Raw genomic sequence first — 14837 nt, forward strand, 5'->3', positions numbered from 1 at the left:
CTGAGTGTGATATTAGTTATGGATTTTTCACATATGGATTTCATTATGTTGATGTAGTTCTTGTCTATTCCTAGTTTTTTGAGTGTTTTTATCTTAAGTGTTGGATTTTGTCAAATCTTTCTTATGTCAGTTGAGATAATCGTGTGGTTTTGATCTCTTCATTCTGTTAATGTGGTATACATTGATTGTTTCAAGACTCTTTAGAGCAGTGGTTCTCAACCTTCTGGCCCTTTAAATACAGTTCCTCATGTTGTGACCCAACCATAAAATTCTTTTCGTTGCTACTTCATAACTGTAATGTTGCTACTGTTATGAATCGTAATGTAAATATCTGATATGCAGGATGGTCTTAGGCGACCCCTGTGAACGGGTCGTTCGACCGCCAAAGGGGTCGTGACCCACAGGTTGAGAACCGCTGCTTTAGAGCAACCCAAGTCTCATTGAATTTGTAGAGTTTAAATATTTAGAAATCAAGATATTTTATGCATATGACACTATAGCTCAGGGCCTGAAGGTTTATCCTTGAGGAAATACATTAGGTTTAGCTTGCACTTTGGGGCTTGCTTTCTTCCCTGTGTGAGCACATTCTGACTAACAATGATCATTCTTGGATATTCCCATTAAAAGATGACCTTGAAACCTCAAATATTTATGTACCAAAGGTTCCAAAGCTTCAAAAAATGTTTGTTATATAATCAGTTGCAGCCATCTTGACAGGACACACATCATTTTCCTAGTAACAGGTAGAAAAACTCACCTTTAGATGAAAAAAGTGCTGTGAGGTAGGTAAGACTATATTCTTAAATCAAAGCTATGAATATCAAACTCAGAAGTTGACTGTTCTAGTTGTGTAAATACAAATCCGGATGGTGAAGACTCCTGATAAATCTACCAAATCCACCTGAGAAAGGGAACCTAAGTTTCCTAGATTTTTAAGTTCAGCTCTCTCCTCCTCCCATTCCTTGCCTAGAGTGCAGTGCATTTTCCTGGTTTCCTGAAACTCACAGCAAAGCAATGCCTCTGTACCACTGTCTTTCCTTCCTGCTCATTGCTTCCTTACTGCCTATCTTTTGCCCTTACCTCTGCTGCTCACCAGCAATTTAAAAATGACAGCTTTTCCATTCTCCCTTTCCCAATTGATCTTGCTTTTTTCCAAGATCAATTTCTATCTCATCCTCTTTTTCAGAACCCCTTGCTCCATTGTGTCCCTCTCCCACTCAGACTAGAATCCTACAGCTTCCTGGATCCAGTTCTGGCTACAGAGGCCGCTCCATCCCCCCCTCCAGCTCTCAAACGCCCTAATCCAGTTCCAAACTCCTCCCCACATGGGTCCAAGGTCCTCTCCTCCTGTTCTCTTCCCAGAATGTTCTCTCCCAGCCTTTCCCGAGGCCCGTTGCTGCTGCTGCTGCTGCTGCAACCAGACTGTTCTGTTTCTCAGGATACCATCAGCTTTCCCCAAAACTTTCTCCGTCATTAGATCCTTCCACTAGATTCCTCACACTGACCTGCAAGATCTCTGGGCACAGGTGAGCCTTCCGGCGTCATTGTAATTTGGCTAAATGGATTTGTTGATGTCATTGCAGGTTGTTTTTCCTCCAAAAAAAAAAATAAGTCCTCTGCTTAGAATGCCCCTTAGTCATATTAAGGAGCTTTTTTAAAATGCATCTACCTCTAGAGATTGAATTTAATTGGTTGGATATGGCCACTGCAATAGTTTAATAGCTTTTGGGGTCGGGTTGCGGTGGGGGGAGGGAAAGGGAGGAAGTCTAATGTGTGTGTCCAAGTTTGAGAATCAGTACGAACTCCCCCAACCTATGCATGCTTTTCTTACCTGGGTCATTCTAGAGTTCCCCTTGAATCTTTGATGATGTAGCAGCCCACCCTTTGGGAACCCTTTACTCTCTGTCCTCAGCCCTAATTCACTCCCAAAACAACAGGAACAGAATGTGCCTTCAGAGTTTCCCAAGAAAGTTGCTGGGAAAGTTGGCGATGCTTCTGGGCCTGGTAAGCTGCCAAAGAGAGTTTAATGAAAGAAGCTAGAAGAGCCCAGGCTGAAAAAGAACCCAGGGTGATCACAGTTGTTTACATTTGTTGATGAATGGTAAACTGCCTGGAAACTCTGGCAACATAATATTGGTGCGCAATTAACCCTGTACTCACACTAGTGCTTCTGCCCCATGTTCCCTACAGTTGGCCTTCGAAGTCTTCCAGTCTAAAGCAGTCATTTTATAGATGAGGAAAATGAGGAAAGGGAAGATGTAATTTAACAGAAGTCCCACAGCTAAACAGGGGAGGAGTGAAGCAGGAAACCTAGCCATCTTTATGAGGAACCAGAATTCTCCCAGACACACCCACTTCTCACCTATTTAGTAGTCTGCTTTGGAAATGCTACTGATAGTTCTCAATGTGCCAACTGGCAGTTTGATGAATGCCCAAGAGAAATTGAATTCTGTAAAAAAGCAAGAGCTAGAGGTAACTGATGATTCATTATTCAGCTCAAAAAACAAGGGAAATAAATGGGGGGAATGACTTTATCTCTCTAAGCTTCTTTATAACTCTCACAGAAATATGAATTTTGAAAGACAATGTAGATTTAATGCTGAGTTCTGGGTCTGGCACATGGTAAGTGTGTGATACATGGTCACGGTTATTTTTAATGGAAGAGGCTTTGCAAAATCAGCACACTGCAAAGCAGAAACACAATGAAGCCCCCACTCTTTCCTTTCTGAACAGAGAAAATGAAATTTTTCAAACTGTGGCTGTTGCATTGATTATAGATTCAGGTTTGTTTCTGTTGCCCTTTTATTTTTAGTGTAAAAGTGTATTCAGGTTCTTTTTCCCATAAAAGAAGTTGATCTCTCACTTTTAACTCCAAAGTTCATTTTTTTAGTAATCAGGGCCAATCCAGGTGGTGTAGTTGAGTGGCACTGATTACTGAAAAAGGAACCACATTTTAGCTGTGAACTTGGAAAAGTGAAGCAATCAGGTAAGACAGGTAAAAACAGTTTGCTTGCATGTTCATTTAAATTGTCTAGAAAATCAAGTGAGAACCGGGCATTTGCATTGTTCAACGAGTATATTGCCTATTTGTCCCATAAATAATTTGAGAAAGGTGAACAGTTCAGTTATGTATGCTTTTAAGGGAAAGTTTTTTATTCCTTCTATAGTTATTATAAAATGCAGTGGTTAACAAATATATTCTCATGTGTATGAAACTTCTTCTTTTGTTAGGACCCTCTTTGATGAAGTAATAGAAACAAATGGTAGCTAGTTTAAATAGGAAAGAATTCAGTCCAAGAACAAGATCTCATGAAGGTGCAAGAAGTCATGCATGCAAGGTCATGAGACCTCCCTCAGTCTATTATTTCTTTTCTTTTCTACTCCATTTATTTTTAAGATCTGCTTCCAAAGTTCCTCATGTCCTCCTAGTGTAGTGGTCGGCAAACTGCGGCTCGCGAGCCACATGTGACTCTTTGGTCCCTTGAGTGTGGCTCTTCCTAAGCCTTAGGAGTACCCTAATTAAGTTAATAACAATGTACCTACCTATATAGTTTAAGTTTAAAAAACTTGGCTCTCAAAAGAAATTTCAATCGTTGTACTGTTGATATTTGGCTCTGTTGACTAATGAGTTTGCTGACCACTGTCCTAGTGGGTTAAAGGTCCCCAAATCATATCTTCAGACTTAGATTTTGTAGATATAGCTGCCAAAAAGAGGATGATTTTTCACAGTTCCAATTCCATTTTCCCAAAGAAGGTTCATTTTGGATCAGTGGCCCATTCTTGGATCAACCACCAGTGGCTACATGGGCAAGTTCTGGAGCAGGATAGCACCAACAGGCCATGCTTACAAGTGGCCTTGGGCTAGGAAGTCCAAGGACAGGCTAGGGGGCAGACAACCAAGTAGATATCTACTAAATGGCTGTAACTCACTAAGAACTTATTTTTAATAATAATTTAATTTGATCCTCAAAAAATGACAACTCTGTACTCAACTCTATAGCATTTTCTACTTTGTAATTTTATCTTTGTTTACCTAGTTTCCTCATTAGTCTGTGAAATTTTGTATTTTTAGTGCCTGACATTGGGGGAGGGGGGCGTGCAGTAGGGTCAATAAATGTATGTTGAAAGAATGCATGGGTAGGATACTTTGATAAGAAGCCTGGGACAAACTTCGATTAAGTGACAGGAGGAAGATCATCAGCTAATAACGAGCATGAGATCAACTTCTATAGCCTCAATCCCTTTCCCAAAAACTAGGGTGCTTTCTACATCAAATTGTCCTCTTCTCCTGTCTATCATGTCAATGACTGACAGGAAAAGATTTGGTCTGGTGTTTAGAATTGTAAAAATAATAGAACTGGAATAAAGGTACAATGCATTTTATAAGAATTTGATTTTGCCCTCTTAGTACATTGTTTAAGAATAGTTTCCAAATAACTACAGAGTCTATATTTTTCATTTAAACGTTCAAAGGGGGAAAGACTCTTAGTCTATGCTTCACATGGCAAAAATAAAGTTTGTATTTTTCTATTTTAGGGTATTTATTTTTGAAAATGATATTGGACAAGGCAATCACTCCTGAAGAGGTAACTACTTCTCTCATCATTTTGGTGATAGTTTTTGTTTTTGTGAGAGCTCTCATGAGTAAGGGGAGAAGGCAGGTATCTCTTCCTGGCCCGTGGTCCTTCCCCCTCATAGGAAATCTTCTTCAGCTTGGAGACCATCCTTTCCTGACATTCACAGAGATGAGGAAGAAATATGGCGATGTCTTTCTCATCAAACTTGGCATGGTGCCCGTCGTGGTGGTGAATGGAATGGAAATGGTGAAGCACGTACTCCTGAAGGACGGAGAGCATTTTGCAGGCAGACCTAACATGCACACGTTTTCTTTTCTGGCAGAAGGGAAGAGTTTTTCATTTTCAGTCAATTATGGAGAGAGCTGGAAGCTTCATAAGAAAATAGCGTCCAGTGCTTTACGAACTTTTTCTAAAGCAGAAGCAAAATCCTCCACCTGCTCTTGCTTGCTTGAGGAACAGGTCATCGAGGAAGTTTCTGAGCTGGTGAAAGTCTTTGCAGAGTTGACTTCGAAGAAGGGTAGCTTTGAGCCCAGAAATGCCATCACATGTGCAGTGGCCAATGTTGTCTGTGCCCTTTGCTTTGGCAAGAGGTATGACCATAGTGATGAGGAGTTTATTAGGATAGTTAAAACTAATGATGACTTACTCAAGGCCTCCAGTGCAGCTAATCCCGCCGATTTCATACCATGTTTTCGCTACCTTCCACTGCGGATTATAAATGCTCCTCGAGAGTTTTATCGGGCCCTGAATGAGTTTATTACACTACACGTACAAGATCATCTTACTACGTATGATAAGGTAAGAATTTAAATCCATGCCAGAACGAGGGATTTGTTGAGAAGCAAAAGATAATGATGAGATGTGTTGAGTACCCAGAAAGTTATATGTATTCTTCCCTGGCTCTTTCACTGTAATTTTGCCATAATGACCCTTGCCAAAACTATTAGGAAATGTGAGTTCCAGTCAGTGAGATTATAGGGCAGCATTATTTAGTTCTCATGTAGAGACCTTAAGAAGAGTTTTTAATTCTTTGAGACCTTAGAAATTTCCCTAGTGTGTGGATAAGGTACATACTTGAATTATGAATCTATAGTTGGCTGATGAATGATGAGCATGGAGGTGAGTTCCTTGAAGAAATGAACTAATGATTTTATCTCTTTCATTTTACATCTGAAATTATGAGGCCTTAAAAGTATCAGCATTTTTTTTTTCAGAGAGTGTTTTGAATAATTACAAAGAATATTGTATTGGAAGTTTCCAAGTTATCCTCTTCTCCTATTTGAGTCCTTTTACTATATGGAAATGAACTTTGAGATCAAATACATGTAGATAGAAAATTTCTTGAGGTGACAGAAGTGGACCTTTGTGAGGCCACTCAATCTTTTTGGCTAAATTTGATGGTCCAGAGAAGAGTAAATTTCTCTCATGAAATAGGTGTGTACTAGAAAGAATCCTAGCTCTTGGAGGCCAATTTGCTGAGATGATGGCATCATGAAAAAAAATTAAAAAGAAAAGGTGGATAGTTGAACAAATGAAGAGATGTAAGGAATTAAGACACTTCCAATGAAAAAGAAAAGGCAGTAAACAATCTGTTTCAAGGTACCCATCAGAATTTTAGAAAAAATACAGTAAGTAAAAGAATTTATAGAGTCATAAATTTTCTTCCTATTCCCTAACCTACTTTAGCCTCATCTCTTCCTGCATGGCGATTACAGTAAAATTCTTAGAATGGGCTTGGAAACCTCTTCTTGTATTCATTGCCTAGCAATTTCCCTAAAGTAAGTTAATCTTTAATTTTTGTAACTGTGCTTCCAGCATAAGGACTTTTTTATTTATTGAAAGAAATTTTAAGAAGAAAATTGAGTTTGATAACTTCTTTTTAATTCTACATACTTTTAGAATTGAGCATTACCATTGACAAGCAAAATTGCAAGTTTTGAAATGGTGTACTATAGTCTTTATATTCCTAAGTGAATTGAGTTCATTTTACATAACATGGTACATGAGATTCATCTGTGATATGAAATGTAGGTAGGGATCAATAATCATACTAAGAATTGTCTCCTCAGGACCATATGCGAGACATTACTGATGCTCTGATTAATACATGCCATAAAAAATATGCCACTACCAAAACAGCCACCTTAAATGACGATGAAATCATAAGCACTGTGAATGACATCTTTGGAGCTGGTATGTGAAAGTATTTGTCAGTATGTGTGTGTGTTCTACTGCTTATAGTTTAGAGTATTTCCTCCTTTTGATGTAGGCCATTTTGTATAGTTATCTCACTCTGTATACCTAGAGTGGGGTCCCTGGATCATATGATAATTTCTTTTAATTTTTTTGAGTAACCTCCATACTATTTTCCATAGTGACTACACCATTTCACCTACTTTCCATAGTGCATGAGAATTCCAATTTTCTACATTCTCACCAGCACTTATTGTTTTCTGTTCTGATAGTGAGTATACTAATCAATGAGAGGTTAAGCCTATATTCTGAAAAAACTTTTAATGTATAATAATTACTTTATTGTGAGTTTATTGATTTTCAGTTATATTTAGATTCTTTTCTCTAGATTCATAATATTCAAATATGAAGCAAATTGAAGATACAAATGTTGCTAATGATTTTCTTCATGGCATTTTGTCTCATTCCTTTTTCAGGGTTTGAAACTGTATCAACATGCCTGTACTGGAGCTTTCTTTATTTGATATACTACCCAGAAATTCAAGCCAGAATTCAAGAAGAAATTGGTAACATATTTTCAGATGAAAATATAATTCTTACAATTGTCATTTTTATTATTAAGTTTTTATAAAACCCACCTCTTCTTTCAGATGGAAACATTGGTCTAAAACCACCCAGATTTGAGGACAGGAAAATGTTACCCTACACAGAAGCTTTCATAAATGAAGTGTTCAGACATGCCTCCTTTATTCCTTTTACTATTCCACATTGGTAAGCAAACGATTCTCCTTTGAAGCAGCAGGGAATGAGGAATCTAAGGCATTGGAATACTAAGGCCTTAGAATACTTTAGGTCCTTCAAAATACATATTATGTTAGTATTATTTTGCTATTATTTTAAATCTTAATTCTTTTTATGAAATTTTTACATAAAAAAAGCATATGTTGCGAATGTTTTCATAAACAAACTATGATTTCGCTATTTTTCATCTTATATGTACTATTTAAGGGGGGAAAAGGCTATGGAAGTTCCAAACAATGGATAATATAAACATAATATATGTTTGGACATGAAGTGTCATACACACTCACTTAACTTCTTCTCTGAGCCGTCTTAGCCACCTGCTGATGTGGCTTCATTTTTAGTAGCTTAGAATTTTGCTGGCCAATTGACTCAGGAGGCCAGTGTTGCCACAGATAAATTAAACAGTTTCCGTTTACAGATATTTGGAAGTTTATTGAATCTCATACCACACTCCCTAGTGCACACATGCATACCAGTATAGATTAAGTAGATAAGCTTTATTAAATAGGAATGTGGACAACCAAAGTTCTGGTAGTTTGAACTATTACCATTCTACACAATTAAAAAGAAAAATGCAATTCTTAATGGTTTTTCTTTTCCCATCCTTAAATAGTGAGGGAGTGGGGATGTCTCTCTCCTCAGGAAGCTGATATAGTTATGGTTCTTGGCACAGCAGTAGGTAGTGCCTTCAGCCTAGAGCTGGGCCAAATAGGCTTGCTCATACTTCTCACCTGAATTAGACATACTTTGCCACTCAGTCTCTGGCAAGGGTGAACAACTGCAGGGGAGACTGCATGTCTGCTTCTCCAAGCTCAGGCCATCACTGATTATAGATGAAATGTACATTTCTACAGGTTGGTTCATCAGAAGTAGCTAAGCCAAATGTGTTTCGCAAATGTGTTTAGTATCTTCTCTCAAACTCGTCAAATTGAAATGTCACTGCTGCTCCTCTGGGTTGGGGCCATCTAGGCACTTAGTGAGTGCCATATGGAACCATACCATGATTTAATGCCATATGGAAATATACCATGATCCATGCGTAATTACAGACGTATAAAGGACAAAAGTATACAGTTTTCATAACTGAGTATGGGACTAGAAAATAGATTATTTGTCTAGAGACGACTTAGAGATCATCCAACACACATAATACCATTTCACAGCTAGGAAATGAAATCATAGAGTCGTTATGAGATTTTCCCAGTAGTTCCCTGTAAGCAGTGTTTAGAGTTCAGATTTCCTAGTTACAATTCCATTGCTCCTTGGATTTTTTCTTTATTTATTAATAAAAGTCAAATCACATTGGACACGCAGAAAGTATTTTGTAATTTCCTTTCAATTCCCTGCTATAATTTTTAATTGATTTTTTTAGAGAGAGAGGAAGGTAGAAGGAGAGAGAGAAACATCCATGCAAGAGTGTATCATTCATCAGCTGCCTCCTACAGGTCCCCTACTGGGGGATTAAGCCCACAATACAGGCATGTGCCCTGACTGAGAATTGAACCAGCAACCTTCTGGTGCACAGGACAATGCCCAACCAACTAAGCCACACTAACCAGGGCTCCTGATATAATTTGATGTGTCTACATATGAGCAACTTTGTCATAGAAATACTGAGATAATTTTCCACTGAGATTTTAGCTCATAGCAATGCCTTAAATATGTTAAATGCTCAATATGTTTCACAAATACAAGAAAAAGAATAAATTACTAACTTGACAATAGGTGGAAGATGGAAGATGAAAGAATGAAGATTTATAAAGATTTCATATCATTATAGTTTTTAAAAAGACAATAAATATAGTCTGTTAATTGTGGGTAGCAGTTTAGGGGTGGGTCATTTGAACTACAGGATGTGCTGTAATGATAAGGATGTATTTTGCTTTCCCAGTACCACAGCAGACACTACTTTGAATGGCTATTTCATTCCCAAGAATACGTGCACCTTTATTAACATGTATCAAGTAAATCATGATGAGTAAGTCACCAAAATTATTTTTTTTGGGGGGGGTTAAATTTGTTTGGCTGTTTGTTTGCTATTTATTAATCAGAAAAAGATACACGTTCTTAGCCAAAGTTCATTACTTCTATTTCTCTTGAAATAAATGACAAGGAAATTCAGTTTTCTATTCTCACTGATAATAGGAAGGGTGATAGGTGTTTTTTAAAATATATTTTTATTGATTTCAGAGAGGAAGGAAGAAGGAGAGAGAGATATATACATCAATGATGAGAGAGAATCATTGATTGGCTGCCTTCTGCATGCCACCCACTGGGGATCGAGCCTGCAACCCAGGCATGTGCACTGACTAGGAATTGAACCATGACCTCCTGGTTCATAGGTTGACACTCAACCACTGAGCCACGCCAGCCGGGCAGGAAGGATGATATCTTAATACAAATTCATTCAGGGCAAATTCAATTTCAACAGTGGGCTTTTTGAGGAGGTGTGGGCCAAGGACTTCAAGGGCTCACCCTCTGCAAGGTTATGGCTAGCTGATGTTTGAAATGCAGCGTGAAATCCCCCAACAGAATTAGAAAGACCAAGCAGGGATTTTTCCTTCTTTGGTTTGGTTTTCCTCTACCTCAGCACCTAGATCAATGCCTGGCACATAGTAGCCACTCAATAAATATTTGCAAGTAAAATACAGCTGGAGTCTCATCCATATTAGCTTTAAAAGGGAGAACAGGGATGAAGATACCTCACCTGTTTTAAAAGAAGATGGTGGTAGTGGTGTTAGCAGTGATGGGAATGATGATGATGGCAGGTAATATCTATAGACCCTACTGTGTGTTGGGCACAAAACCTTTAAGTACCTCTTCTGAACCTCAACAATAACCCTCTGCATGGTGCTACCATGATCCCAATTTGACAACTAAAGAAACTCAATCAGGTGAAATGAATTGCCGAAAGTCACATGTGCAGCAAGTAGCAGAAGCAGGGCCCACATTCAGTGTGTATATCCAGATTAATGGAAATTGGATGCTCCATGTGGTTGGGGCCCACTGTCTCCAGTAAACTGGTAGAGATTGCATTCTTATGCACTCAGTGGGCAGTATACAGAGCACTCGTACAACTTCTTTGTCTTCACCCAAGATTTCCTCTGACTGATGTCTCATGCTCCAGGCTATTTGGGAGAGAGGTGATTATCATGTAGACCTAATAGCACATTAAGTGCATAGGCTGTCCCACTGCAAAATTTATTGTCAGAAAGGTTGACATCTCCACTCTTCACATCCAGTGATCATGCTAAATAAAAATTAAGCATTTAAAAAACCATTACAAGAAAAATATAGTCAATGTAAATTTAATGGCATTTGTTCTCAGTTAGCACTATCCCAAGTGCCTGAAGTGTTCTAGTAGCCTAGGAACCTGTGATTATATTGAATATTGAGTAATGTTCAAACAAGCTGTGTTAACACAGGTGCTTATAAAGAAATACTGTTTGTATTGAGGCACTTATTGAACTAAATGAGTATGTGGTTCAAGACTGATATCGTGGGGAAATTATTCCTATTTAGCTTAAACAAAGCTCACAAACAGGCACCTACTGAGCAGTGGAAAACACCAACAATGAGAGAATCGCCCTTGTTGGAGCTGTGAGGAGCAGTCACCTGCTATCCCTCATTCCGCTCAGTAAATTGAAGACAAGCAGGACCTGGTCCCAGCATTGTCAGCTTGTTCGATAAGACAGAACTTGGAAATGGAAATTTTTACATGGAGTCTTCTGATGTTTAAATGTCTGCAGCAATGAATTATTTTTGAAAGATTATGAGAGCAAACGAAATTTATTGGAGGACTGAGTACAACTTGCAGGTCTTCAGGGCTATGACCTTTGGCGCAGAAAGAAAACAAATGTTCTGCTAGAAAGAGAATGACATCAATACACAAAAAGGCTCAGTTCTTGGTAAAGTCAAGTGGGTCCCTGATGTATGGCTGAGGGTGTGTTAGGAAACGTACTGGCAGGAGTTGTCATAGACAAGGCAGATATGGTGCCTGAGACAAGAGGTGGGGGAGAAGAGAGCACCAGATGCACAGCAGTTGGGGCCTGTGGGCAACCCTCAGTCAGAGCTGCTGGCAGGTGACCTGGATGCTCTGTGATGATGGGCGAAGGCCTTTTCCTAAACCTATTGGTACCAGAGTGAGAGGTACCACTTAAAACAAAGGAGATTGAATATTTATTCCTTGTTATTTATGCACAAATTTTGGAATATTCGTATGAGAATTTTGTAGAATTCTTCATTAAAAAATTGAAATAAATTTCCAAGTATTTATTCACTATTTAATGAAGCAGAAGTCATTTTAATATAAACTAGGAAAAATTGTATTAATTCTTTAAGGTAACTAAACTTGTCAATAAATTTAAAGAGTATATATACATAAATTCATAATAATGATATACCTCTATAATTATATATATGTACCTATATGTACATATGTATGAATATTTACACTGTTCCAAACACAAATAAAACATTTTATGCAAAACAAAGTTATTGTGGGGAAGTTGGCAAGAATGGCAAAATGATAAAACAATTCCTTTATAAAATGTAACTTTTGTCTATTTTATACAGAACTATCTGGGATAATCCCAATGTATTTAGTCCTGAGAGATTTCTAAACGAAAACAGGGAACTGAATAAGAGTCTTGTGGACAAGGTCCTGATATTTGGAATGGGAATCCGGAAGTGTCTGGGGGAAGACGTTGCTCGGAATGAGGTATTCCTTTTCATCACCATGGTTCTGCAACAGCTCAAGCTGAACAAATGCCCCAGGGCCGAGCTGGACTTGACGCCTACGTATGGCTTGGCCATGAAGCCCAAACCATACCAGCTCCAAGCAGAGCCCCGCTCCGCTGATAGTGCATCTTAGATTCTCAGACTGGTGGCGGCTTTCTGATGTAAGTCAGAAATATTATGTGATTCATATTCATTTAATAAGCAATTTAAAGGTTGCACCCTATGCTATGCTATTAGTTCAGTTCTTTTTTCTATCATCATAATATAGGAAGTCTTTTTTAAAGTGTGGTGTAGCCTCAGTTCTAATATGAGAGATCAAGTCTCCTAAGGTTATTTTAAGATAATAATAAAGTGTGATGTCACCCAGGAATTTTAAACCCATGTCTCATGTGATGGTGACCCAGGAGCCACTGTGAACAAGGAAGGAAGGAAAAAAGGAGTGGTGGATTGGACAAGGAGGTTAGGAGAACCTGTCTTCCTTCCTTTACACCAGCTTCAAATAGACGGGTATGTTTTCATTAGTTTTAAATATAAGGTTCACAATAAGAACAAGGTTCTGATGTTACATATGTATTTTCCCAGGGGTCTGGGGAAAAGGTGCTGAAGGGGTCCAGAAAAGGGAGCTAGAGTGGCCTAGAAGAGCAGAGAACATTTTGTGGTGGGGATGGATGAGCTGAGCTAATTTTATTTTTTTAAAATATATTTTTATTGATTTCAGAAAGGAAGGGGGGGGGGAGAGAGAGAGAGAGAGAGAGAGAGAGAGAGAGAGAGAGAGAGAGAGAAATATCAATGATGAGAGAGAATCATTGATTGGCTGCCTCCTGCATGCCCCACACTTGGGATCGAGCCCACAACCCAGGCATGTGCCCTGACTGGGAACCATGACCTCCTGGTTCATAGGTTGACTCTCAACCACTGAGCCATGCTGGCTAGGCGAGCTGAGCTAGCTTTAGAGAGGTGGAGAAAAGGTCATAAGAAGTCATTTATTCAAAATCCATTTTTATATCAGCTCTTATGTTTTCTGTATTAAGAATTTAACATCAGAGCAAACTGATGTTTTTATAATGCTATCCTTTTTTTTGGTTTTTTGCTACTTACTAAATATATGTGTGTATTGGTGTGCTAGAGCTGCTATAACAAAATACCACAATGTGAGTGGCTTCAACACAGAAACTTATTTTCTCACAGTCCTAGAGGTGTCGGCAGGGTTGCTTTCTCTCAAGGCCTCTCTTCTTTTGTAGATGGCCACCTTCTCATCATGTCCTCACATGGCCTTTCTGTGTGCAAACACCCCTTGTGTCTGTCCTTTATCTTGTAAGGACACCAGTCATACTATATTAGAGCCTCCTCCTATGGCCTCATTTGAACTTATCTCTTTAAAGACCTTACATTCAAATACAATTTCATTCTGAGGTACTGAGGGTTGGTATTTCAACATATGAATTCTGGGCGGGGAGAGGGGCACAATGCAGCCCACAACAACATGAAAGAAAAGATAGCAATTATTTACAAATACCTTTCAGTGTAGTACCCAGCTTATGTGTGTGCTTCTTAATTGAAAATGTTAACGAGCTAAGGCATATAAGGAGCAGAAACAGTGAAAACCAGAGTAAAGCTGTAAGGGGATTGGCATGCTAAAGGCCTTAGAAATCCAGCTGGTGGAGAAAAGCATGTCTGGGGTCTGATTTAAATGGGAGGCCGTTAGGGCGGGATCGCCTCTAGATAATGACCCTGCTGACCCGATTGCTGCAATAGAAGCAAAGTCAAACAATTCAGAGACATTGAGGATTACAGTCGGGACTTAGTCTTTCTTTTCAAATATAAATAAACTCAGCATTATCCTTGGGAATAAACAAATTGGGTTGTTTGTCTCTTTTTTTGTGAAAGCTTTTGAAATTATTTATATTGTCCTCATGACAGTGTGTCAAATAGAAACTATTTTGCCTTTTTTTCTGAAACTGTCAAATCTTCTGTTTACTCAACAATAATGGGATGACCAGAACACTACAAGAATCTTGTTTATCTGGTTATTTTCTTTAAAGAATTGTATTTTTCTAACTTCTTCTTTTTTTAACAGCAAGCATATATGATTGAGTACTTTTATTTTAACACACTGTATTGTAAAATGCTAATTTTCACTTTTACTATGCTGCTGAGGCATAATTAAATGGTGTACTACTGGGCTTTTTGTACAATTCATAAGTTTGCTTTATATGTCTTTTTAGAAACATGGACAAGAATAAAATAGGAAAAGTGTAAAAGCAAAGTAGGAATGACTTTTTTTGTCATTTAATATATAAAGATAAATTATTTTTAATTATATGTATTTGCTTATCCTGAAGTGATAATTTATGAAATATAGTCAGGAGTAATGCAGTGTACCAAAATATTATATCAAAATAATTTCTATTGCCCTGGCCAGTTTGGCTCAGTGGATAGAGCGTCGGCCTACGGACTGAGTGGTCCTGGGTTCGATTCCAGCTGGGGGCATGTGCCTGGGTTGCAGATTCCAGTGGGGGGCGT

General features: G+C 38.4%; 1 protein-coding gene across 1 annotated transcript in view; it reads left to right on the forward strand.

The window, feature by feature from the left end:
* The first annotated feature begins 1390 nt into the window (after positions 1 to 1390).
* Positions 1391 to 14837, forward strand: part of LOC102419583 (cytochrome P450 1A1-like) — a 31681-nt gene continuing 18234 nt past the window's right edge. Inside the window, exons 1-7 of the mRNA XM_006086810.3 lie at positions 1391 to 1526; positions 4537 to 5375; positions 6647 to 6770; positions 7247 to 7336; positions 7421 to 7541; positions 9466 to 9552; positions 12150 to 12475. Of these exons, the coding sequence (XP_006086872.1) occupies positions 4554 to 5375; positions 6647 to 6770; positions 7247 to 7336; positions 7421 to 7541; positions 9466 to 9552; positions 12150 to 12447 (1542 nt within the window). The 5' untranslated portion in view covers positions 1391 to 1526; positions 4537 to 4553 and the 3' untranslated portion in view covers positions 12448 to 12475. The remainder of the gene's footprint in view (positions 1527 to 4536; positions 5376 to 6646; positions 6771 to 7246; positions 7337 to 7420; positions 7542 to 9465; positions 9553 to 12149; positions 12476 to 14837) is intronic.

The sequence above is a fragment of the Myotis lucifugus genome, unplaced genomic scaffold, assembly GCF_000147115.1.
Source record: "Myotis lucifugus unplaced genomic scaffold, Myoluc2.0 scaffold_31, whole genome shotgun sequence".
NCBI classification, from domain to species: Eukaryota; Metazoa; Chordata; class Mammalia; order Chiroptera; family Vespertilionidae; genus Myotis; species Myotis lucifugus.